At 44.7% G+C, this 27315-nt stretch overlaps 2 protein-coding genes across 6 annotated transcripts in view; one reads left to right on the forward strand and one right to left on the reverse strand.

Moving 5' to 3' along the window:
* The first annotated feature begins 221 nt into the window (after positions 1-221).
* OVCH2 (ovochymase 2) lies at positions 222-26678 on the forward strand. The gene is made up of 17 exons (XM_078059130.1): positions 222-309; positions 2692-2801; positions 4438-4529; positions 6151-6323; positions 6687-6782; positions 7015-7166; positions 7832-8021; positions 9123-9146; positions 10974-11064; positions 11187-11311; positions 12022-12162; positions 12486-12616; positions 14666-14759; positions 15269-15400; positions 16548-16628; positions 24055-24092; positions 26571-26678. Exons 1-17 carry the CDS (start codon positions 222-224, stop codon positions 26676-26678), a joined length of 1866 nt encoding a protein of 621 aa, XP_077915256.1.
* The window catches only part of PPFIBP2 (PPFIB scaffold protein 2), a 160909-nt gene continuing 159372 nt past the window's right edge, over positions 25779-27315 (reverse strand). For all 5 annotated transcript variants that reach the window (XM_078058441.1, XM_078058439.1, XM_078058440.1 and 2 more), the window contains one exon: positions 25779-26103. The gene's annotated coding sequence lies outside the window, so the exon portion shown is untranslated. The remainder of the gene's footprint in view (positions 26104-27315) is intronic.

Below are 27315 nucleotides of genomic sequence, written 5' to 3' on the forward strand. Positions count from 1 at the left end.
TTGCTCGATCAAGACTATGCTTCCGTGGTTGACTCCCCACATTTTGCAAAGATCTTTGCAAGAAACCACATTCAGAAACATCATATGGACATGGTTGAATGACTCAAGTCTTGGTTAATAAATAACTTCCTTCTAAATTGGCTTCTTACTGGTCTCACAGGCTTTCTATTTGGTTTTCTTCAGTCTCTCTAAAATTTCCAGGAAAAACTCTGAGTCTCAAAATGCCTCTGAACAAGAATAAGCTGTTTTTACTACTTGGAATTCTCTGTTTGGAACAAGATAAATCTGCAACTCTCTCTCTCCCCAAAGGTAAGTTCCAAATGAACTCTATAACTACCTTCATCTGAAGGAATAAACTTTGCTGGCAATGGGCATCATTACTCCATTCAATGTTCCTTTGGGAAAACAGAAGCAGATATATTTTGGAGATCTGTTTTTCATGTAATTATTTTGGGCTTGTCTCCTGTAATCAGCATATGAAACTGCATAAAACGTTCATGGAATACAACTTGGACAAATGGCATTGATCTGGAGAAAACGGATTATTCACTTATTTGGATACATTACAAAATCCCATCCTTTTTCATGGAGCAAATTCTGGAAATCAACATATATTTGAAAGCATTTGTAATCTATTGGAAAATTATCTTACTGGGAAATATGAAATATGTTAACTGTGGTGTATTAGGAATGGTCTTTTTCCCCTCAAGTAACATAAGGTGAGAACAGTTCTTGGCAGGCTTCTCCATAGTCAGAGTTGTGCCAGCCCCCAGAATCATCCTGTTTTCTGTCTTTGCTTCAATGAGTTCAGGAAATAGTAAGTTTTGTGACTAATTTATTTATGATTCATTCAACTGAAACTGTTAGAAAATAAGCTTTTGATTCAATGTCATGCCTGCATTGGGTTCAGAATCAAAAGGCTCAGTGTTACATCCATCCTTTGCTGTTAATTAGCTGTGCATTTCTTTGATTCTTCATTTTCTCATCTGTAATGCAGGAGCAATAGTGCTTGATTCATAGGCATAGAGTGAAGATTAAATGAGAAATTATTTGTAAGAGCTTTGTGTATTTTAACATATTAATCCAAATAGTTATGCTCTCAAGGATATGCTGTCCAGAAAAAAGCATTTGTTTATCCATCCAACTTTTCTAAGTGTCTACTGTATGCTAGGAATTGTGTGAAACCTTGGAAATACAGAGATGAATAAACATAGGTTTTTTTTTTTCCTCATGTAGTATATAGTCCAAATAGAGGCAGATAAACTACTCATTATCACAATACTGCATAGCACAATCAATAAAAGTGGGGAGGAAAGAGTACTATACAGTACAGGAGAGACATTTAACACAGTTTGAGGAAATCAAGGAAGACTTCTCAGTTGAGGTGATGCCTGAGCTGAGGAATAAGGATGAGAGGGTCCAGCTAGATAAAGAAGTGGGTGATCATGAGGCAGAGCTTTCTAGGCCCTCCTTGAAAACAGGTAGAAAAGAATGATCTGCCGAAGGGACAGAACCTGTGCCATCCTTGAATTACCAGGCAGTCCTAAACATCTTTTTTTTTTTTTTTAAAAGATTTTATTTACTTATTTATTTGACAGAGAGAGACACAGCAAGAGAGGGAACACAAGCAGTGGGAGTGGGAGAGGGAGAAGCAGGCTTCCCGCGGAGCAGGGAGCCCTATGTGGGGCTTGATCCTAGGACCCTGGGATCATGACCTGAGCTGAAGGCAGATGCTTAACAACTGAACCACCCAGGCACCCCGGTCCTAAACATCTTTAATCTAGCTCATCTGCTAGTTTAGGAGTCAAAAAAATCATCAAAGTTAAATAAGTAAATGCAACTTTTTCAGGGATAGCGTCCTCTCCACAAAAAAGAAAGAGCTCTTTTTGCCATTACGTGGCAACCCTTCTAGCCTAACACCACTCTGTTGTGTGAATCATGACACGGTCTTCTCTCTACTCCACTGTTCTTTTTAATTTTTTTTAAAGATTTTATTTATTTATTTGAGAGAGAGAGAATGAGAGACAGAGAGCACTAGAGGGAAGAGTGTCAGAGGGAGAAGCAGACCCCCCGCTGAGCAGGAAGCCCGACGTGGGTCTCGATCCCAGGACTCCGGGGATCATGACCTGACACAAAGGCAGTCGCCCAACCGACTGAGCCACCCAGGCGCCCTCTACTCCACTGTTCTTGAACAAACTGCCACTTTCTAATTCCATAGGGAATGAAGTCCAATATCTGACAGTGTGCCAGGTATCATGGACCAAGTTCCTATCTTTGAGACACCCACAGTCTAGTTGGGTTTAAAGACAAAGAAATAACCATAATGGCATGTGATAAATGCCATTGAGGAAATCATAGAAGTAGAGTGCTGTGAGGAGCCTTTAAGGGGCCAGATTGCTCAGAATCAAGGGGGCTACATTCCTGCTGACCCAGTGGAGATCTACCTCTGAGGTCCTTAATCTTCGTATCAGAAAAGTAGATCTCTTCAGGATATGCCTATTCTATGTGACAAAAGCTGAACAATCCCATGTACTGCAAATCACAGCAAATCCCACAATTAACATAAAGTCATATTGTAATCTTTCTACATGCTCCATGTCCTACAGTTTTTTCTTGCTCAGGAAAGTTTCCTGTACTCCTCAGTTCTAGGAGCTATCTAATCACTAAATTTTTGTCTTCTCTCTTTCCCAGCTCCCACTTGTGGGCAGAGTTTGGTGAAGGCACAAACTTGGAATTACCTTAACATTTTCAGTCGCATTGTTGGGGGAAGCCAAGTGGAGAAGGGTTCCTACCCCTGGCAGGTGAGTCTCAGGAAACATTCTCTGGTGGGTAGACTATGAGCTTTCTCAGGAATGGATGTCCCAGAAACACATGTTACTCATTAGTACACTCCTTTCTGCCTAACTCATCATCAGAGATCTCATGAGTGTGTGCCAGGATCCAAGTCCCTCATGATGTCCATCCATTGAGTTCCAGAAAATGTGTGTTCAGAATAATTACATGCACTATTGGCTTGCCCCCCAAATTGGAAATGCTACCCCAAACTTTCAGCCCCAAGACAAAAATCCCACTTCAATAAGCTAAAAAACTCGAATTTACAATTAAAACAATTTTCTGATTCAACAAATATAATTATCTCATTATAATTAAAGATGATCAGGAAAGTCAAAGGTGTCATATCCATAGGTCTACTTTCTGTTTGGAGGTTTATACTATACCACAGGATCTCCTAGGGAATAATCAAGAATAGTGCCTCCTTAGAAGCTAATTTCCTAAGAATTTTCTCTCATTCTAACCTCCTGGTCTTTGCATGCCATCAAAATGCCCTTGTGCATCTGTCTCTAGCCTATGGTGTTCACATTTATTGTCTTTGAAATTCTCCCAACTTTCTTTACCCTGAGAACCATGTTGTTTTCTTGCCTCTTAATTTTGTGAGTAATAGCTCCTTATTTTTACTTTGTTTAAGTCAGTCACATTAATTTTTGGTCAGTGGATATTTAGTAACGGTTGGTTGATTGAGTTTATGTTTAGTAGGTTGACTGAATGGCTGAGTCATTGCCATTTGATTAACTGATGAATTAATTACTTGGTTGAAGAGTTAATTGATCAGTTGCTTATTTGATCAACTGGTTGACTAATCAATTTAGAAGTTCACATTCAAGTCAGAGTCAGTGATTTTATTTATTTTTACTTATTTTTTTTCCCTGTATTAAAATTTTTTCTGTTGTTCATTGAACAATTTTTGGTCAAAAAGTGACAATTCTAATAAATGTCTTCTTTTCTCATTCCGACAATGGAATTAAGAGCATTTACTTGTACCCTGAAAGCATTTTAGAGTTAAATATCATGAACAGGATAAACCATAGATAGAAAGTCATTGGTAGAGGCAGATTAAAAAATAGGCTTGAAGCAGTGACAGAGGTGAAATAGTTAAGGGCATGAGAAAATTGTAGGTACTGACTATTTCTTCTAAGAGGCTTGGAGGAATTGGAGCATGTGTGGAAAATTTCCTCAGCCTTCACCTGTTTTTCTCCCAAACCTGTTTATCCGGACTCTGCTGTATCTTATACTTCTCTTTCTTTCTCTTCATTCACAGAAACTGTTCATATTGCTAGAGTAACAGTCTGGGCCAACAGTATTATGAAAATAAATAAACAAATACCAACAATTTTTACTACCAACTCTACTAAACCCTTATAGCCAACCATCTCAAATGAACTACCTCTCCTACAGACCAAGGTTGGGAATGTTCTGGTTCCAACACTGCTCTTCTTTCTGAGCTGTCATGGGATGGGTTTTACTCCTTCACAGTCCACAATTTCTAATATTTGTAAGATATCTGCGTCTATTTTTCAGAATATGTTCGGTCTCCAGATTTGGGGGGTTGGGTGGCCCCAGGGCATTAACGTGCTCCCATTTAGGCTCTTTGTAATTCAGGTATCCCTGAAACGAAGGCAGAAGCACATCTGTGGTGGGACCATCGTCTCTGCGCGGTGGGTGATTACAGCTGCCCACTGTGTTGCAAACAGGTAAGGAAGGCCTAGCTCGTGGATAAACACCAGATTACCCTCCTTCTCCTTTGCGATCAGCAGCAATAACTCTATTAAAACATGGAAATGTGTGATGTATACTTTAGCACAGGAACATAACAAAAAAGCACAACACAAACAGGGATCGCTGACATCGTCGAAGGACAGTCAACTTGGTAGAAAACATACTTTGTTTGCAGGAGTAGGATACTTTGTTTACTTAAATATGACTGGAAGTCATTAAAGAATAATATCCAAGTGAAAACAAACATCACGAAGATATATTTGTGAAAATTCTCTCTTAAATTTCTGTGAAAAAAAATAAGCTGGTTCATTATACATTTTAAAAAATTGATGAAAGAACTGAATTCTACTCCTGAGGCCAATATTGCACTGTATGTTAGCTAACTAGAATTTAAATAAAAATTTGAAGAAAAAAGTTGATAAAAGAAAACAAAGGGAGGCCAGTAAAGAAGGCACCCATGTCTGCTTTCCTACTGGTCCAGCCTCTCTGAGCTTCAATCTAACAACTTCCATTCTTTATCCAATTTCCTGTGTACTCTAAACGTTCTCTTGTTATTAGTGCTCTTGGTAGTTAGTCAGTCACTAGGGGCCGATCAAGATCATTTCCCATATTTGCCCTCTTTCACTTCAAGTCTGCAAACATTCGCTGGATATTTACTTGGTGCTAGACACTTTGGTGGGTACCAAAGATACAAAGATAAGTAAGATGTAATTCCTGCCCCCCGCAGAGAGTTAATAGTCTAAAGAAGAGTCAGCTGATAATTCCACTGCAGTGTGGCAAGTGACTAGGGTAAAGGGATGCTGTGTATTAGGTTAGGTACTCAATATAGCCAAGAGTCAGGGAAATATACCAAGAGAAAATCATGCCCTTTCCAATTCTGTATAAAATCATCCCTTTGGGGAATGAAGGGTCCCCAAAGATGGTAAGCCCAAAGTTTTTAATCTACCCCAATGCATCCCACCAAGCTCCTTTCAAGATAACCTGGCTACAGGATAAAGGGAAATAGAATGGTCTTTCCTATCTCACACCATGTCTCTAAATTACAAACACAAAGGAAGTAGGGGGAGATCCCCACCTCCCATTGTTTTAATCAGTCCCAAGCCTTGAGTGTGCATGCTCTCTGAGATATCAGAGTTATGATGCTATTATGTCTTTCATAATATACATTAAGCGTTAGCTCTCTGATACTGCTCTGAAAGCAGCATACTTAGGGGGGATCACAAATCATTCTCAAAGAATCACTGATACTGAGGCCAGGCCAACCACCTAGGGTAGCTGAATAAAATCCACTATGGCTTCAGATCCCTCAGTTACAATATATATGCATTTTTAGACATTTTATGAATAACACTGCAAAGTATTCAATTTATCATATTATTGGTTCCATTTGAGGCCACTCTTGACTAGTCCCCCACTTAAATTGGGAACCTTTGTATTTTTACTAGTAATGATGGAATCATTCTCACTTTCTCTGTTTGGCATCCTCACACCCACATTATCCATCCAGGTAATTTTAAAGAGGCCAGATTGTCAATCATTACAAGTGTCCTCAGAGGCTAAATGAAATTTACTCAGTTTACTGCTTCCTCTTCATAGAAATATTGCAACAACTCTGAATGTTACTGCTGGAGAACATGACTTGAGCCATATAGAGCCAGGGGAGCAAACCCTCACCGTTGAAACCATCATCATACATCCCTATTTCTCCATCAAGAAGCCAATGGACTATGATATTGCTCTTTTGAAGATGGCTGGTGCCTTCCATTTTGGTAAACATTTGAGGCTCACTGTAAATTGTCTAGCCCATGTTCCCAATAACTTCTGCTCCATAACACATTCCCTACAATGTATGTTATATAGCATATGTCCAACAGTGCTGGGTCATGCACTTCAAGATGGGGATCTGGGGTGGAGGGCCCCCTATGTGAAACCCTTTTTGTTTGTGGCTTCAGATACAGGATTATGTGGAGTCAGGAGAGAGCCTTTCTTTGTCTGATAAGTGACCCCTGGAGGTGTGAGGCACAGATATGTCACATGATCTTTGGGGAACTACCTAGATGCCAATTGGCAAGTGGCTTAGGATGTCCTCCCCTCCATGGGTGAGACAAGCCCTGCCCTGCTCTTTTCTTCAGGCCGGTTTGTGGGGCCCATGTGTCTTCCAGAGCCAAAGGAACGATTTGAGGCTGGATTTATTTGTACAACTGCAGGCTGGGGCCGCTCGGCTGAACGTAAGAACTATGCCACTTCTCTTAATCAGATGTCAGAACTTTCTGGTGGGTAATCAGAAAATACAGTTTTTAATCTATGTTTTAAAAAACAGTTGTGTAAACATTTTAAAAGAGAATATCCATTGTACTGAGAAATTCAGGTCTTTCCAAAAGATACAAACCTGAATGGGGCATCTTCAACTCGGGAAAGGCGAGGGTGCGTTGCTGGGACTCTCCCCTCTGTGTTTTCTAGATGGCGTTCTCTCACAAGTTTTGCAGGAAGTGAACCTGCCCATTTTGACCCAGGAGGAATGTATGACAGCTCTGTTAACCCTAAAGAAACCTGTCAGTGGGCAGACCTTTCTCTGCACAGGCTTCCCAGATGGAGGGGGAGATGCATGTCAGGTAGGTGGGGAGTGGCTGGGTTGAAATGTCTCAGGCAGGGCTTCCCTCAGTTTTGTCATCAGGGGAGGAGCTGAAAGAAGGCTGTAGGTAAGACTGGACTCTGGAAAGAAGGGTCGGGAGTGACAAGGGAGGTCAAGTCAAAATAAAGGGACAGTTTATACAAGCTGTTTTTACCAGGGAGTGTGGATTCAGAGGAGGTCTTCTACTTTTTCCAAAAGACCAAATAACGGGGATAATGCCAACAGTGAGCTTAGGGTTCTCTACCCCTGAAGACCTGCTGGCTTTTTCCCTTTTAGAGGTTTCCAATTTGTGGGTAATGGGAACTTTCCTTTCCTTCCATTCCTCTTGCTGAGCAAGACCTGAGATCAGTTTTACAATTGGGCAAGACTTCTCTGAGTCTGTAGGATGAGACAGGAGTAGGAAGAAAGTCTGATGTTTGATGAAACAAACATCCCCCTAGGATGGGGAAGAAAGAGGTGGAATTGGTAAGGCTCCAGTGATATTTGAAGATTTAATGTGAATTGTGCTTGGCTATTCTCCTGGGCCCCTGAGTCCAACTTATTAGAAGTGAAGAAATGTCATTGATCCTCATCTAGCATCTTTGTAGGGGAAAAGAGTGAGCACAGACCTAGCAATGATGGTAAGAGAGGCTTTTTCTCCCACAGGGAGATTCAGGAGGTTCCCTCATGTGCCGGAATAAGAAGGGGGCTTGGACTCTGGCTGGTGTGACTTCTTGGGGTTCGGGCTGTGGCCGAGGCTGGAGAAACAACATGCAGAAAGATGACCAAGGATCCCCTGGGATCTTCACAGATCTTAGAAAAGTGCTTCCCTGGATCCACAAACACATCCAAATTGGTAATAATGCCAGCACATGAGGTCAAGAAGCTAGGCCCAGCGAGGGTGTCAGCAGTCTAGGCAAGTCCAGACAGGCTCTATTTCTGTTTTTAGTGTAGCACATAAGAATTGTGACGTTTACAAGATTTAAAATGAGTAAAATATGGTGTGCAGTGCAGCAAATATTCAAAGAATCATGAATCCATCCATCCCAGACTTTGTCAAATTTGCCTTTAGTTGAAACTATCAGTTAGTGATGTATTTTCATCACTTACTTCTCAACTGTGCTAGCAAGATTTAGCAAACTATAGTGGTTATGAACCAGTGGAAATTTTGCCTCCCAGAGGACAATGTCTGGAGACATTTTTGGTTGTCACCATGGGGGGAGGGGTGCTGCTGGCATCTAGGGGGTAGGAGCTATGGCTGTTGCTAAGCATCCTACAATGCACAGGACGGCACCCAGAGAACGATCCAGCCCAAAATGTGAGTGATGCTGTGGTTGAGAAGGCCTGGCGCAGATCTGGGTACCATGAGTCTGAAAAGGTCAGGGTCTGTGTACACCCTTCTCACTGACCAGGAGTTAATTGAAACTTCATTTCTGCCTCCAAAGCCAACTTCATTGTTTTCTAACTAGTAGCTTCCAGCTTCAACAGGACTTCTATTCTGTCCCAAAGAGGTTAATTCGAATTCATGCAGTAAGAACTTGGGTTTGTTTCCAAGTGTATGGTCCTGTAGCAGGCATCCAAGCCCTCCCGTTGTAGCCACACCAGCAGCTCTCTTGTGGTTGTGGGTCACTTATTTCCATCTCCAGCCTCCCTTCTCATGAAAAATGAGAGAAGTAGACCAGATAACCTCTTGCTCTGTATAACCTCCAAGCTCATCATGGCCTGTTTCTTAATTAGCCCACTTAAGAAAGAGAGTGAAATTTCATTAAAACACCAAGGCGACTTTCCTGCTTTGTCAATTTACCCCTTCTGTTCTTTCCGCAGATTAAATTTTCATTAGTTGCATATTGACTTAAAAATGCCTGCACTTTGGAGCCAGGGAAATGCTAACTTCTTGAAATGTTGTTCAAGATACCACACACAGACCTTGAACAGCATCTTTCTTTTTCTTTCCTAGGGAAGCTGAGAAAGAGCTCCAGAGGTGGGTATTGCTCACAGCCTGCTCCACGAGGAGCAGGAAGTAATATCTAGCATTTCTGAATATAGGTTCCCTTTATAATCAAAAGTCTTTGCAAGAGCTCTGTCTGCTCACTGGGTATAAAGCTACCCACACTTGGGGCATCCACAGCCATTCCTTGCCAGTCAGGGCAGGCCATCGCCAAGAAGGAGCCCTGGATTCCCTCCGGTTTCACTTCTTGAGAACTCCATCTCAACTCAGCAAACATTTGCCAAATCCTAGCTTTGGATCAGAGACTCGGGGGCAGGAGAGTGAGGCGGTCCAGATGTGGTCAATAAGCTACACACCTTACCCTGAAAGTGTCCTTGAGTGTACAAGGGACTCTCCTCCGGGGTTACATGGCCAGTCTGCAGTGAAGCCACTCTGTAATGTTGGGAAAGCTCCTTCCTACCTCTGGACCTCAGTTTCCTCATCCATAAAGAAAAGAGTCTGGACCAGATGGTCTCTAAGGCAGCTTTAGCTCAAATTCTTCAGTGGTTCTGTGAGTCTGTGGAACCATCTACAAAGAACTATGGGGAAAGAAGTACCCTGAGAACTAGAGGAGTGAGTGGCTGGGGAAAAAAGCCAGATGAGGCTTTGGAGCCCAGACACCTTTTAAGCTGAGTCACAGAAAAACACAAAGAACCAGTAGAATGTTGTCAAGTGGAAACGGGATACAGGTAAAGAAAAATATTGCAGCTCAAGGAATCATCTTTGTCGAAAGATGACACTGAAGGACGGAGAACTGAAAATATACGGGGTAAAAGAGACCAGTGTGTCAGTCAGAGCAGCTGAAGTGGGGGTGTGTGTAATGGGGTTTGATGAGGGAGATTAGAAAATAAATTGAAACCAAGTAGTGGAAACTTTGGATGCCTGTCAAAAAAGTTTGGATTGACTGAGTAATAGGAAGTTGATGAATTAGGTAAATAGATTAGAGCAATATTCTGGTGGTACGAGAACAGCATGTAGGGGATAGGTTGGAGGGGACTTCTGAGATTACACATTAGTTCCAGAGACCTAGGACAAGGGCTGGAGAATGAAAGGATGGGAATAGAAACAGGAGGAATTGGGACCCGGTAGTCACTTTGATGAAGGGTGGTGAGGGGCAGGGAGGAAGCAAGGATGGTACCAAAGTTTCGAGCATGGGAGATGAAGCAAAGGGCACATAAAAGTAATCTAATCAGGGGGCGCCTGGGTGGTGCAGTTGGTTGAGCGTTTGACTCTTGGTTTCAGCTCACGTGGTGATCTCAGAGTTGCGGGATCGAGTCTCATGTCAGGCTCCATGCTAGGCGTGGAGTCTGCTTGAGTTTCTCTCTCCCTCTCCCTCTGCCCCTCCCCCTGCTCACACACCCTGTCTAAAATAAATAAATAAATCTTTCTTAACAAAAGGTAACCTAATCAGAAGCGGAAGCAGTTTTGCAGACCATTTGTACCATGTTAAGGGGATATCTAGGAAATGGTTGCAAAACCAGGTCTGCAGCTCAGGAGTGTAGAATAATAGTTGAAACTCAGGGTATGAATGAGACCCGTCAGAGGGCTCGTGTAGGGAGAGGTGAAAGCTAAGGATAGAACCTGGGAAATACATGTAGGTATAGAATTGAGTTATGATGCCAGAGAAAGGATCGTGAAGGAGAAGAAATCATCGAATCTCGAGGTTAAGCAGGATCTAAAAAAGAACAGAAAGAATAAGGCATGGCAGAAGCCACGGCAGGGAAAGCTTTCACAAGAGAGGAAGCATGCATAATGAAGAACCAGGGGGTTCCAGAAGGCTAGCCCCCACTGTCACCTGCTTCTCATGGCTCTCTCTCCCAGCCCCATGCAGCGAGCAGGATCGTGTGCTCCGCGAGTCTGAGGGCGAGTTGCACTTCCCAGAAGGCCCCTACCTGTATTACGAGAGCCAACAGTGAGTAGCCCCCTACCACTCCTCCCCCAACCGCCACCTCCAGTCTGACTGTGCCCGGTAACTGGACCATGACAGCCACTTTCTGTCTAGAAATGACACCCTCTTAATGGATCTGCCTGCAGACGGTGTGTCTGGACCCTGTTGGTCCCAGAGAAAATGCATGTACTGCTCGGTGTTTCCCACTTGGATGCAGAGTCTTGTCACCACAGTTACCTCTCGATCTATTCCGTAGAAGACAGACTTATCGGTGAGCGGTTTTTCACGTTGTCAAATGGACACTTGTGCTGGGAGGGCTTCATGGGGCCGGGATGCTGTACGTCTGGCATTGAGGCATCTCTAAACACCACGCTGCCCATCTCTAAGTTTGAGACTCGGGATTGACAGTGGAAAGGAACTGAATCTGAGCCATTTCGTTTGCTGCATCTGCTTTCCATGGAACCAGGCTTCCTAGATTCGTGTGCCAGGCCTGGAGCCCCTCAGGAGTAAAATACAGACACATCACAGGGGGAATGTTGCTTTCCTAGGCATGCAAACGACCTGTACTGCATCATCCAGCTAAGAAGGAAAGTACCAATGGATAACCATGAGTAGAGGCAAAGGTTACTTATGCAAGAAACTGAGATGAAGGAGCATTTCTGTGGTTCCTAACAGGAGGTGATTTTTGCTGCCCAGGAGATAACGTGGCAACGTCTCAGAGCATTTCTGGTTGTCATGATTAGAGGGAGTATTACTGGCATCTGGCGAGCAGAGGCCAGGGATGCTGTAAAACATCCCATAATGCACAAGGCAGTCTGAACACCAAGCATGTTCCAGTTCAAAGATGTCAGTGGTACCAAGGTTGAGAAACCCTGGCTTAGACAATCCTGTCCTATCAGGACAAGTCCAGTTCTCCTTAAGTCTCTCAATGGGTGCTGTTTTCTAGACTCTGAACCAAGACTCTTGCTTCTTGTGTTGCAGGGAAGTTCTGTGGGAAGAGCCTCGCTTCATCTGTTCTTGTTGGCTCCAACTCTGTACGGCTGAATTTCATCTCTGACGCCACAGATTATGCGGCGGGGTTTAACCTCACCTATAAAGCTCTAAAACCAAACTACCTTCCTGGTAAAACCACTTGCTTTTATCCCACACTATCCAGGCTACCTTGAGAAGTTGGAGGCCCCATAGGAATTAGGAGGGGGGAGCACGAGGCTGGGGAGAGGCCCGTGCAGGTGCTCCTTCCACAGCCCTGCTAACTTGTGTTTATCGCACATTAGCTGGGAGGGTGAATGAGTCCTGGAAAGTCAGCACACAGGCATCTTCCTTTGTGTTGGCTCTGCCTGAAGAGTCAGCTGCTGCATCATTTATGGGAGACAGGAGGGAGCGCGAAGAGGATTCCTCTTTGCTTGAGTGATGCCATTGTTGGGATGTTTCCCCTTGTGTTTCAGATTCAGGTTGCAGTTCCTTTACTGTCCTTTTTAAAGAAGGCCTCATACAGAGTCTTCACTATCCTGAAGACTATAGTGACCTGGCCAACTGTAACTGGGTTTTTCAAGCCCCCAAACACTACTTAATTAAGGTACTGACTCGGCTTACCCTTCACTTTGCTCTGGTATCTCCACAGAAATCATGAGGGCAGAAGTTCGTTGTGTGTGTGTGTGTGTGTGTGTGTGTGTGTGTTTAAATCAGATTTATTCACTGCTGCATCCCTGATCCCTGGCATACAAGGCTCTTGATAAACAGGCGTTGAATAAACAGACCAGCCTATTTTCCCTGTAACTACCCACATTCACCACTAGATGGCAACCGTGTGCTTTACTTTCTGTTGGCGGCTGCCCTCATCTGTACCCGGTGACAGGTTTAATCAGTTTCTAGTCCCTTCTAGAAACAAGCATCTCTTCCTTATTCATTAAACTGCTAACAAAACGCTTTGTAAGTAATGGCTAACAAAAGTCAATGCCAAGAAGGCCCCAAACATCAAGCTTTCCATGCAGAGGGAACAGACAAGCCCAGAGAAGCCAGTATAGACCAGGTTGAGGGTCATAGGTGTATGGGGAGGGGTCGTAGAAGGGGAGGCTGAGACCCAAGTACAGAGGGTTTTCAATGTCAGGATGCAGAGTTTACTCAGCATTTGGTTAGTAGCGTTTGCGGCCACGTGTTTGTTCATTAAGCACCAACGGGCCTTCTGCAGAGAGAGGCCACCAGGTGGTTGAAGGTAAGACTGCAGTCAGAATGAGGTCGGACGTAGGCAACGATTCAGAAGTCTTTTTCTTAAAATGGTAATTGAAAGCGAGAGAGTATATGAAGGAGAGAAAAGGTAGGAAATAAAGGGGGAGGAGTAAGGATGGACAAGACCTCCAGGTTCTTGTATCTTTAAGAGGCAAACAGAAGCCCGAGACTCAGGAGCAGGTGTGGAGTTAAGACAGTCCAGAGAATGGAGTCTTTCTTTTAAAACACAAAACAAGCAAACACACAAAGAGGTGTGGCCCACAGTTTGGATTTCCCACAGAAAGTGAGTTTAAGGAGGAGGACTGAGTATTTGCTACCCGGGCCTCAGCTCATCCCTCAGCAAAAGGGTAAAATACTTGGATTGAGAGTTGAGCAATGGAGGGCAGGTGGGAGACGAAGCACCTGGAAGAGCCAGTCTGACGTTCGGAGCAGGAACAAGATCTCACAGGTTTTACCAATGAGTGGGAGAAGACACAGAGGAAAGAGGTGTAGATCTCCTCTTTCTCAAAGCTTCTGGAACCCAAACAGTCAAAATAGAAAATTTCAGGAGGAAGCAGAATTAAGGGAAGCTTTGTGATGAGTGATGGAGGATAAAAGTTGAAGTATGAGTGAATTTCTGGAAGGAGAAAGAAGACAAAATTTAGCTGAAAATCTGAATGTGCCAGAGCTGATGGGATTCAAGACCACCCTTTCAATCTGTGTGTAGAGTGCCATGCATGAGTGGCATGATGCTGTCCCCCCCTCAGTGACAGCATCATAGTGCAGGACCCCTCCAAGAGGAATTGGGAAATTAGGATTACAAGGCATAACCATGTGCATAGTTCCTCGGAGAGAAAAGGGTCTATTTCCGGAAAGCATCGCAGTAAGGGTTTAGAAATGTTTGAATGAATCCTGTTTCTGACCCTCTCCTTCTCGCCGTGCCTACATTCACCACTAGTGATCATTTACCTCCATGTTGTCCCCTCCACGCAGCCCTCTGTGTCTCTCTCCGAGTGGTCAGTCTCCATTGAATCCCCATCATCTGTGTGTTTAAAATCTGAATTCCTACCTCATCAGCCCTATCTCCCACTGCTCCTCTCTTCAAAGTCAATTGAAGGTGCTAGCAAATTGCCCGGCTTGTTCTTTGCTGTTTGTTTGCTCTTCGTGGGAGGGCGCCAGGGAGCTCAAACATTTGCACTTCTCCCCACCCTTGTGCGGCCTGGGCCCTTATTTGGTAGCTGAGATGTGTCTGGGGTGGGGCAGTCTGTGGTAGAGCCTCTTTTCCTAAGTAATTTAACCCACTCACGAATGTCCTGTTCACATCCCAAAGCAAGTTGAGCAATCCAAATTTCTCTGCTTACTCAAAATCAGGTCATTCGTTCATATGATTTGCTCTGTATATAACACGGAGTCTTGTCAGCTTTCCTTTCAGAGTCTGGAAGTAGAGGAAAGTGGGGACTGCACTTCTGACCACGTGTCTGTATACAGAGACGTGGAAAGGCAGGAGGAAATAGGTGTGTGCCCCCCGCCCCCCGGAGCCTCAGCTCCCCTGGTTTGCATTTGGATCCAGTCCCTTTGGGTGAATCCTTCTCGGGAATAAAAAGGATCCGGCTCCAGCTTCCTTCCTTGCCCTGCGCCCCCTCCCTCTGTCCCTAGGTGCTCACGACCACCCCCCCTTCTCCCAGGTCAGGGGCAGGAAGAGCGGGAGCGAGGACCAGAGAGCCATCTAGGGGTCAGAAGGGGCAAGTGCCATTGAAATAAGCCCTGAGGCTCGAACCAGTTCCCTCAGGGGCATTCCCAGTAGGAGTGTGTGGGAGATAAACAGAACTGAAGCATTGCTGGAGGTCAATACCTATTAAAAAGAAGCAAACTGCCCTTCTATTTTGAAAACGAATTGGGACACCCAACAAAAAAGTTTATTTCTCAACAATTGCCTAAAGGACAACTTTTTTTTTCTCTCTCCAATGTCACGTCTATTTGCTGGGCCCTTGACCGCGTCTTGCCTGGGCTGGGCTTTACCCAGCTCGGTTGTGTGGCTTTGTGACCCCCGCCCCCGTGCTGAGCTCTTCTGGTGTAATGCTCATCAGCTTCCAGTCGGATGACAATGTGACCTTCAGAGGCTTTCAGGCTACAGTCTCTTTCATACCCGAAACAGGTAAGAAGACAGAGGCATCAGCTTCTTGGGTCCCAACTCCAATCCTCCTAATGTGGTAGGAAAGGGCAGCCTCTGTGGCCCAACGTGGATACAGTGGGTTCTCAGTATTTGCAGCAGCTCAGTTCTATGAAGTCACCATGAACATCAAATCAGTGACTACTGACCCAAGGCTTCTAGGGGAAGTATGGAGTTAGGTTCCTGGGAGTCTCTGGTTTTATGCGTGTTTCTGTTTAAAGTCACCTTCTCCAATATATCTTGTTCATTCATTCACACTGAACTCACAGCCAGCGCCCTATAGCTCGAGCCTGAACAAGCTTATCTATCACGCGTATTTTCTCCCCAAGGCATATCACAGCCTCCTTGCCCTTATGAACACCAGATGGCACCTCAGTCCTATGTTACATTTAGGGCCATTTCAAACTGCAAAATCACCAACAAAAAGCACAGGGATGCAAAAAACCCCATGGCACTCAACAGACCATGGAAAGGACACTTGTTTATAGTATGAGAGCTAAAACAAGAAGGTAGAGTGTTGCCTCATTCGACCTCACCTAGGAACATGCGCATCGGGTGACTCAAAATTTTCACTGGTCTGCATTTGTCGTTGAATGATCATGAAAACACCATTCGTTCTGAGTTAGAAATAAATGTTAGGGAGTAGGTGAATTTGCAAACGTGGAATCCATGCAGAATGAGGACTGACACTATGTCTGAATCATGGCCTATCCTTATTAGATGTGTGATCTGAGAGTCATCTGAGACTCCTTTTCTTCACTTTACCATGGGAGAATACATGCCTTTTAAGAATATAGTGAGGATCCATCAGATCAGGTGCGCTTGGCCACGAGCAAGTGTGTGACACAGAACAGAGGCCTGGAAATGTGAAATGTCTTCACCAACCCCCAGTACCTAGGCACATGGACAACACAACTCCCCTCCATCCTCACGTCCCTGAGCATTCTGCCCAAATCCTACAGCTGCTTATGGCAAACCTGGGTTATAGTTAAAATACTCCACTTTTCAGTTAAAATACCCATAGTCCAGCTGACTGAGATGCCCCAGAATTCTCACAATAGTAATTTTCTGGTAAGTCCCAAACACTGGCCCTGTGTGTGTGATCTGAGCAATTGTGTATGCTTGCACTCAGATTTAAACATCTCCAGATCAGAGGACGAGTCGATGTTTTTGGAGACATGGAATGTACTACCTGAAGACCACAATGCTTCTGGTAAGCTTTTATGGGGAATGTGACTGAGAGATACCCACAGAGCATATCAGCCAGGGTTCAACCAAAGAATCCCAAAAAGATATGTTGGAGTGCTAACCTCCAGTACCCCAGAATGTGACCTTATGTGGAGCGAAAGTCTTTACTGAGGTAATCAAGTCAAAATGGAGTCCTTAGTGTGGACCTTAACCCAATATGACTGGTGTCCTTATAAAAGGGGAAACTTGGATGTGGAGAGAGAACGTCAAATGAACATGAAGGTGGAGACTGGGTGATGCATCATCTACAAGCCAAGGAACCCCAGTGATCACCAGCAAACCAGCAGAAGTTGGGGAGAGGCACCATCACCATCCTCAGAAGGAACCAACCCTAGTAACACCTTGATCTCAGACCTATAGCCTCCAGAACCATGACACAATAAATTTCTGGTCTTTTAAGCCATCCGGTTTGTGTTTTTTTGTTACAGCAGGCCTAGCAAGCAAATACACCAGGAACTGGCTAACTGGCTGTGGGGGGTGACCAACAATTAAATCCATCGGGCGGGCAGTCAGAAAGGGAAGATCACAGGACACTGGAAGCCCCCAGGCACGGGCTGAAGGTACTGTGCCCCGGGCAGAATTTCTTCTCTTTCTGGGGGAAGTTTCAGCTCTGTTCTTAAGGCCTTTCCATAGTCAGGCCCACCCAGATTATCCAGGATGATCTTCTTTAGCTGAAGTTAATGGATTAGGGACTTTTATTACATCTGCTAAATCCCTTTACAGCAACCCCTTGATTGGTTTTGATGGAATAACCGGAGGCTGTGGCTTAGCCCAGTTGACACATCCAGAAAGCCAGCACGCAGAGCTGTGTGGGGCAGACTTGCTCATCGTCCATTTTGCTCAAAGCAACACTGAAGTATTTCCAGTCCCGAGAAGCAAGACTTCCACCTAAATTGATTCATTTAGTGGAAATGGCTAACTAGTGTGCCACCTTGGGGTCTGACCCACGAGATCGGTCCCCTAAGAAAAGTGAGTGAGTATCCCACTCCGTGTTAATGCCAGTGAGCATCGAGAAGCACTGGGCCTTCTCTTTTCCTTATTTATTCTGTGACATCCACTGACATCCACGTGCAACATCTTGGTCCATGTGGAAAACATGGTGAGCGGAGCAAGCAGAGGAGGGGGCCCGGAAACTTGTATCGTTTGCCATTTTGATAGTTTGCCAAGAGAAAATTCGAGTGCCTTATTTTTAATTTTTTTTTTTTTTTAGTTTTATAAAGTGTCTGATACATGGAACATAGAATAGAGTGCGGAGAGAGAATATTCCTTTTAATGAGAAGGAATAAAAGCAATCTGAGTCTTTTTGTTCTGGATTCTTGGACCTCGTGATGCACGGACGCCTTAGGTAGAACATCTTTGTGAAGGGCGGCTGCAGGGGCTCCTTCTCTTGACCACCCTGGGGGTGCACTCAGCAGAGCCATTTTTCCCAGCCTAAACCAAGTACAGATTTTTCTAAGGAGTCTCATTACAATGCTCAGCAAGATTTATTCGGCATTCTATCCCCAGCACCTACTGCAGTGCTCAGAACACGGCAGATGCCAAATAAATATTTGGTGAATAAAATGAAATAATCCACAAATAGCCCCTGAAGACCTCAATAAGAGAGACTTTCCTGATTTTCTGTCACTGAACTCACACATTAGGGCCCTTTTCCTTTATACATAAAAACTTAGGAAGAACAAGAAAAAGAGTTTACATGTGCCCTGTTTTAAATACACCCTTAACCTGGATTACTTAAATCATTCAGTAAGCAATTTTGTCCTTCAATTTTTTCTTTTGAAATGTCGCAAATCTACAGAATAGGTGAAAGAATAATACAATGAACTCCTGTTTCCCTCACATATTCATTCATTGTCGACATCCTGTCACATGGGCTTGTTTCTCATCTGATGCCTTCTCTGTACAAATCTCCACACCAGAGCCCAGGGCATGGGGGAGGAGGTGCAAAGAGGAACAAGATACAGCACCTTTGTTCAAGTAATTTATATCCTAATAATGAAAATTATGTGTACAAATTAGGTGACAAAGAGCAGATACTGAATGATTTCCATTTACATAAAACTAAAATCGCTCAAGATTACTATATGGTAGTAGATGTCAGGATAGCAGTTACACTTTGGGGAGTAGTGTCTGGAAGGGCTCCTGGTGGGATTCTGCTAATCTGTTTCCTGACCTGGGTTCTGGTGATACTTTTTGAAAATTCAAAGTACTTTATTACTTGAGTATTTTTCTGTGCATGCGTTATATGTCAATAAAATTCACAACAAAAGAAAAAAGTGTACAGAAAAACTTAATACAAAAAATACTGAAATAACTTCTGGATGAGACAGTTAGAAAACTGGCGTTTGATTTGGGCCCATAAGAATAATGTCATCATTATTCTACACCCTGTGGGGGACCTTTCGATGGTTTTAATTGGGGAGTGACATGATCAAAGAACACTTTTTGGTGGTTAATTTGGGAGTGTGAGGAGGATAGGGAAAGATTACCTGTTGGGGGAGTAGTCCTGGTGAGCAATATTGAAGACCTGAGCTCAAAGGTAGAAGATGGATGTGAGATATATTGCGGATTTGGAATCTAAAGTGTTTGGAGACCAGAGAGTTGGAGCAAAAACCCGGGGGGAGTCGAGATGAGCTCAATATTTTACTCTTGGGTGATATACCCACTTCTGGTAACATATGTATTTTTTTCCTCTCTCTAGAATACAATAAGCATTTCTCATCACTCCCAGGTGTCTATTAAAGTGCCCGGCACAAGAGAGATACTCAGAGCTTACAATCTGGGCTTGATGGTGAGGAGGATCCATGGGTAATAAGGATGGGTTTTCCTGGCCCCTTCTCTGATGGTGAGGAGGATCCATGGGTAATAAGGATGGGTTTTCCTGGCCCCTTCTCTGATGGTGAGGAGGATCCATGGGTAATAAGGATGGGTTTTCCTGGCCCCTTCCCTGGTAACCTTTGCAGAGCTGCTTGCCCCGACCCTCCCAGGTTCCTTTCCAGCGAGACTGTAGGAGGCAAGGAGGCAGCTCAGCCTGCAGATCGCCACCAGGCATCTCTGCAAAGGAACCATCTTTGGGAAGACCTGGGTAGTCACTGCTACCTGATGCTTCGCCAGGCTGTAAGTACACCTAAGACAGTGGAACAGGGTAGGTGCTGATGGTTTAAGCTGGTTGATCATTAATTCTTCAGCCACTACCTCTGATATCCATCAGGGTCTGCTGCCACGTCCCTGTTCACCACCATTATGGGGAATCCACTTGCCAGGCAGAACTTGAGTTCCTGAGTGTTCAGGAAAGTTCTGCCCCTTCATACTGTGCTTCTAGTTTATTTTAATTAAACGTGAGGCTGGCAATTAGAGACATTTTATCATGGCCCTCCCAAGGATTTTCTAATCAGAAAAAGTATTAAATTTTGTGAAATATTTTTTAGCATCTTTCAAAATGATTAAATGGTTTCTCCTTTGATTTATTAATATCTTAAAACCTTAATTAATATTCCTACATTTCTGAAATGAATCCCACTTGGGCATGGTACGTTCATCTTCAATGTACTGCTGGGTTCTGTTTAATATTCCACTTAGATTTTTGTATCAACATCCATAATTGAAATTGACTGATAGCGGAGGCTCTTAAAATGTGGCCTTTATTTTATTTTTTTAAGATTTTATTTATTTATCCTACAGAGAGAGACACAGAAAGAGAGGGAACACAAGCAGGAGGAGTGGGAGAGGGAGAAGCAGGCCTCCCGCCAAGCAGGGAGCCTGATGCGGGGCTCGATTCCAGGACCCTGGGATCGTGACCTGAGCCGAAGGCTAATGACTGAGCCACCCAGGTGCCCCCAAATGTGGCCTTTAGATGGCTGGGGATCTCCAAGATCCTTTTAGGCGGTCTGTGAGGTCAAACTATTTTCATAGTAATACTAAGACATCATTCTTCCTGTCTAATCTCATTCTCTCACAGTGTGTGGTGTTTTCCAGGGGCCACACACCGTGTGACAGCTCAACAGATTGAATATAAAAAGCAGATAGGTGGCGTCTTGGTGACTCAGTTGGTTAAGCATCCAACTCTTGATTTCAGCTCAGGTCATGATCTCAGGGTCCTGAGATGGAGCCCCATGTGGGGCTCCCGGCTCAGCTGGGAGTCTGCTTCTCCCTCTCCCTCTGCCCCCTGCCGCTCGCCCCCTCCCCCTCTTCTCTCTCAAATAAATAAATAAATAAAATCTTTTAAAAAAAAGGCAGATAGGACATCTCATCTGTCTTCTGTTTAGCCAGATATTAAACAGTTTTAAAAATATGTGAAACACGGGCGCCTGGGTGGCTCAGTCGTTGGGCGTCTGCCTTCAGCTCAGGTCATGATCCCAGGGTCCTGGGATTGAGCCCCACATCGGGCTCCCTGCTCCGCAGGAAGCCTGCTTCTCCCTCTCCCACTCCCCATGCTTGTGTTCCCTCTCTCACTGTCTCTATTTCTTTCATATAAATAAATAAAATCTTTAAAAAAAATATGTGAAACAATGCAAGTCTTATTTAGAGTTTCTGTTTTGGAAAATGTAGTTATTTGGGCGCCTGGGTGGCTCAGTTGGTTAAGCGACTGCCTTCGGCTCAGGTCATGATCCTGGAGTCCCAGGATCGAGTCCTGCATCGGGCTCCCTGCTCAGCAGGGAGTCTGCTTCTCCCTCTGACCCTCCCCCCTCTCATGCTCTATCTCATTCTCTCACTCAAATAAATAAATAAAATCTTAAAAAAAAAAAAAGAAAGAAAATGTAGTTATTTGAATAAACATGTTATTTATGCTAATGCCTAATGTTTTATTATGGTTATCTTAAATAAATTAGCAAATACATAATTTTTAAAGTTTCTGCTTTAATTTCTAATAGTTAACTGTTGATAAATACAACTCACATAAACAAAAGTTCTTTAAGATTCTCAGTGATTTTTTTCAAAGTGTAAAGGTGTCCTGTGACCAATAAGTTTAAGAACTCTGACCTATAGCTTTCTTTTTATTGTCTGCCTTTGTCAGACTTTGATATCAGTGTTCTTCATGAAAAGAACTGGGGAACTTTCCTTCTTGCTCTATGCTTTGCACACGATTTAGAACATAAGAATGATTATAATGATGTCATGCAATTACATATACTAAGCATCTATTCCTTGAAGGCTTAAAGGTAACTTTCTCAGTTTCCTTCATTCTTATTGGCTTTTAGGTTTAAAATTTTCTCTTTCAGTCAATTTTGATAATTTATAATCTCCTACTAATAGCTATAACATTCAGATTTTCCTACTACTTGCTTTGAGTTGTACAGAACATTTCCTTAATAATTAATACCTTCTGTGTTTGCATGATTTTCTAGTTTCCTAATTTTGTATATTGCTTCAATCTTTTTTTAAAAAAAGATTTTATTTATTTATTTGAGAGAAAGAGAGAGAGAGAGAGGGAGAGCCCAAGGCAGAGGGGAGGGGGAGAGAAGCAGAGGAGGAGGGAGAGGGACAAGCAGATGCCACGCTGAGCATCTGCCCGACATGGGGCTTGATCCCAGAACCATGAGATCATGACCTGAGCCGAAATCAAGAGTCGGCCGCTTAACCAACAGAGCCAACCAGGCGCCCCTTGCTTAAACTGTTTTTTTTTTTAAATACACTACCTAGCGTTTGGTCATTTTACAGAGCTTTTGTTTTTATTTTGGAAGACAGATACATTCTTTTACAGCACCTATGTCCTCTGCACCCTACTGAGTCATTTCAGCTGACCTGGACAGGCCAGATGATCAGGGCTGGGGACTGTGCCTCGGAGACACGTCCTGCAGACGACTGACAGGCACAGCTGTAATCTGTGCTGACATTACAGATGAAGTTGCAAGACTTGATTACGTTCCCATTAGAGCTCGTAACTCATCAAGTGACCTCACACAGATTGCTTCATGCTTCTGAGCCCTAGAATCTTTTACATACACAGAAGGGAAAATATTCTCCAGAGCCTTGCTCTCCTGCCAGAAGGGATGGCTGTTGCTTTCATTGAGCTAGCCCAAATGGTGGCCTTGCTATCCCTCTGATCCCAGGGCCCCTTAGAGAGCCACCTCCTAACCCCACATATTTTAATGAGGCCATAGCGGAGATTCCTTTTCCTCTCATTTTCCAGGGAACAGCATGCAGCTGCCTGGGTGGTGAATGCGAGAATCATGATTGGGCCAAAGACTCCCCTCAGTAAGAGCCCCGGGAGCCTCCCTTCTGTCCAGCCAGCCTGGCCACTAGCATGTCATTGTGACCGCTAGATCTTCAGGTTCATAACGCTAACCAGCAGTCGGCCATATATGTTGTGGGCATGGAGTACGGGATCTGGACTGAATTTTCTTTCCCTTTGCAAGTTAGAGAAACGGGAGGATTCCAGAGCCAATGCCAAGTTTGTCCATTGTGTCTAGCTTCACAATGGAGGCCCTCTTCTTTTCCTGGAAACCTACAGAAGAGTTGTCTGTAGGCCAGCCTTTCCTTGTTTCCAGCCCCAACAAGACTGTAGAATGAACAACAGTCACTTAGGAAATACCCCGAGGCCCGCATCCACCTGGTGCCATGCTGCGCACTTGCAACACAAGGGTGAGTCAGACACTATCCCACGTGGTGACCAGCTACCCCAACTTCAGGTTGTTTCCCCTGGAGGGGAGTTCAAGCACCCAAGCTCCATGCGCCTCCCTTCCTCACTGGGTCTAGTTAAGGCTCCTTTCGTCTAACAGAGAAGGTCCATCAAGCACATTGTACTCCCCCCGCCTCCTACAGCACCACTGTGGGATATGGCTGGGCACCATTGTGGCTGGCTGGTCAACTTCAGTTCTGTAGGTCTGTTCATCCGCCTGTCTGTCTGAGAGAGGCCCAGGGCTGCCTGCCTCCAGGGTGCGCACAGCCACGGGAGCCGTCATCCGGGGCCGTCGGGGGCCATCATCCAGGGCTGTGATGAGCCCGCACACAAGGGTCCTTGGAACCTTACAGCTCTACAGTCCTTCCCAGACTCCGTCCTCACGCACCTTCTGTCAGTTGCTTCTCACACTGCCCGTGTGGTGTGAAAAGAGGAGGACGCTTACCCCGCACCCAGAAAAAGAAACTGAGGCTTATAAAATCGAAGTGACAGAGTCACACAACTGCTAAGTGAGATGGAGCCCACACCTTGTTCAAATAAGCCTGGAGATTTCCCCTGCCCCCACATCGCCTATCTTGGAGAACCGGTGGTAGTTCTACACCATTCTGGTGCTATGACCCCCTTCCCTACCGTATGACCCATCACTTGTTTCATTCCTTCTTTCATATGGTCATGCACAAGTCGTCACTGAGCACCATCTTCTCACCAGACTTGCAATTAGGCTCTGGGGATGCAAAAGCAAGTAACGCCCAATCCCTGATTCCTCCCATAGGATTTGAGAGCCATGTTCAGCTGCCCTCGTACAAAGCGGTAAATGCTGTAACAGAGGGAGCACAGAGTAGGGAGTGTCTTCTAGGAGTAGCAGGGAAAGCTTAGCTAAGGATTAGACATTTCTGCTGGGTCTTACAAGAATCGGAAGTTTTTCAGGTAAACAGAGAAGGGAAGGCATTCCATTGAGGGAAACTGGCATGAGCAAAGGATCAGAAAGACTAAGCAGAGGGACATTCAGGGTAAAAAGTGCAGTTGTGTGTGTCTGGTGCTTTGGCAGGGGAACTGAGGGGAGATTATTTAAAATTACAGCTTAGGTCCTAGTTGTGGAGGGCCTTATTTTGGTAGAAAGAATGCTAGACTCTGTCTTGTAGTCGGAGGATGGCAATGATTGCCATTTGAGCACAGAAGAGAAAAAAATCAGACCCGTATTAAAGAAAAATTAATCTGGCAAAAGTCAACAGGATGCCAGTGGATAGAGGGAGAGAGTGGAGGCAGGAAACAGTTGAGGAGACGCATAGACACAAGAGCCCAACTACGATGGGGACTACAAGAGTGACAGGAGGGAACAAAACAGGTTCAACAAACACTGTGTTCACAGCATCTACAAGCTCGGATGACCAATTACGTTTAAAATGGAGGAAAGAAAAAAAATCACACATACAAAAAATGACTCCCAGGTCCCTAACTCTATTGAGCGTATAGATAAAAGCTAGTAAGAGTTAGCATTTATTATTTACTCCAGGCCAAACCCTTTATATGCATTATTTCCTATAATCCTCTCAGGAAATCTGAGAAATAGGTAGTATTATTGACCCTAATTTTACAGATGAAGACATTGACACTGTTTCTGCAAATTCTGCCCATTCCCGGTGTCTCAAGACTCTTACAGAAGGGAGGGGAGTAGGGGATGGGGTAACTGGGTGATAGACATTAAGGAGGGCACGTGATGTGATGAGCACTGGGTGTTACATGCAACTAATGAATCGTTGAACACTACACCAAAAACTAATGTACTTTAGGTTGGATAACTGAACTAAAAAAAAAAAAGACTCTTACCTTTATACAGTCTTACTCCATCAGCCCATGTCAGCCCCCGATTACCAGGTGCATGCAAGGTCTCCCATGCCATATTTCTGTTATACAAATCGAGGTTGAAGCTGGTCCAGAAAGCAAAGTGTTACTATCACTCTCTGCCCACCTGTAGGGCACAGTGGGGAATTCTGATCAGGTGGTATCAATACACTCTAGCTTAAAATCCTTGAAGAGGAAAACCAAGGAAACTCCAATTCAAGCAAGGTTTTCCCTTGGTCATGGCACTGGGTGCTTGGAGTGGGTGAGGTGTCCCATCAGTGTTCTCTCATAACGCTCAGCCCAGTCAAGCTGAGGACAATCCCCAAGCCTGGATTGGGCTGCTGGGACCCTTTGTTCAGGATGACATTTGTGCACAATGCCCAAAGGACAGGCCAGAGCCAGGGTGAGGAGGAAGGGATGGAGTGGATGGGCTGCTCACGGGGCCTGGCAGGGAAAACGAGCTGAGGACAGGGCCAGCAGCAGCGTGGAGGCTGCTGAGGGAGGTGGTTTGCAGGAGAAAGGAGTCACACAGAGCAACAAGAACATCAGGCACCAGAGGGGAGGAGCACTTCCTGGCTTTTCTGATCCAAATCCCAGGAAAGCTGTTTCTGGAATAAATCCAAGTATAAAGAAACAAGCCCGATGAGACAAAAATAATAGTTCATTTAGTGTATTAGTTTCCCATTGCTGCTATCATGAATTACCACAACTTTGCTGTCTTTAAGCAGCACAAATGTATTAGTCTCTTACTGTTTTGGAAGCCAGAAGTGTAAAATCAGTTTCACAGTGGGCTAACGTCAAGGTATCGGCAGGGCTGGTCTCTTCCAAAGGCTCTCAGGAGACACCTTTCTCTTGCCGTCTTCCGCTTCAGTGGCTACCTGCATTCCTTGGTTTGTGGCCCCTCCCTCCATCTTCAAGATGGTCACTCCACGTGCTGCGTCGGGCATCGTATTGCCTTCTGGTCTCCTCCGGCGTCCCTCTTATACGGAATATTGTGATTACAGTGGGCCCAACCGGACAACCCAGGATAGTCTCCCCCTCTCAAGATCTTTAGGTCACTCACAGCAACAAAGCCCCTTTTGCCACATAAGGCAGCATTCATGGGTTCTGGGATTTAGGATGTGGGCCTATTTGGGGAAGGTCATTTATCCAACCTACCACAATGTAGGCTTAATAGCTAGAACCTCAGAGGTGGTCATTTGTTCAGGGGCGAAATGGAAAGAAATCATTTTCAAGGTCAAAAAGCTAATGAAAAGCCCACAGCAGCCCAGACACTGTTTAGAGAGCAAAGGCTCAGGGAGCTTTGACTTGGCAACAGCATCAGTCCCCCCAGGGAGTCTCAGCAGTGAGGGCGGCTGGCCCCCTCACTTGAGAAGCTGTCTTGTGGGGCAGAGTCTCATACATCCTAAAACAGTGACAGCAGATACTCATTCTTTCTTTTTTCAGCAAACACTTGCTGAGCGCCTCCTCTTTGCCAGGCCCTATTACCAAGCCGCAGATGTAGAGAGTGAGACGTGTGCTCACGGTCTATTTCAGGAGAGGAGTAAAAGATGAGCCAAACCAGGCAGAACGTGGGCATGCAAGGGGCGCATCTAGAGTGTGCAGGGGTGCTGAGGAGAGAGGGCAAGCATTGCCTTCTCAGAATTACTGGGAGCCCAGACAAATGCCTGCCTCTTATCCTGCTCGAAGGGTAACAAAGGGAGATGCGCCGCTGCCTCTCTGGTCACACGGAGGGAAAAAGAGAAGGGAGAATGGGGGGTAGAGGCAACTGCTCAGAGAGCCACAGGAAAAACGGAGGTGCCCAATGATTCCAAAGCCAAAAAGAAAGAGCTGATTGAACCAGAGGGAGAAAATTAAGTTCATTCTTCATTCACCCATTCATTCATTCATTAAATATTTATTGAGCATCTACCAATTGCCAGGCACTATTCTGAGGCCTGGGAAACAACAGGAGTTAAAACAGAGCAAGTCCTGGGGCACCTGAGTGGCTCAGTCAGTTAAGCATCTGCCTTTGGCTCAGGGCATGATCCCAGCGTCCTGGGATCGAGCCCCTCATCAGGGTCCTTGGTCAGCTGGGAGCCTGCTTCTCCTTCTCCCTCTGCTGCTCCCCCTGCTTGTGCTCTCTTGCTCTCTTGTCAACTAAATAAATAAAATCTTTAAAAAAAACAAAACAAAACCAAAAACACAGCAA

This window comes from Halichoerus grypus, chromosome 11, assembly GCF_964656455.1.
Source record: "Halichoerus grypus chromosome 11, mHalGry1.hap1.1, whole genome shotgun sequence".
Taxonomy (NCBI): Eukaryota; Metazoa; Chordata; class Mammalia; order Carnivora; family Phocidae; genus Halichoerus; species Halichoerus grypus.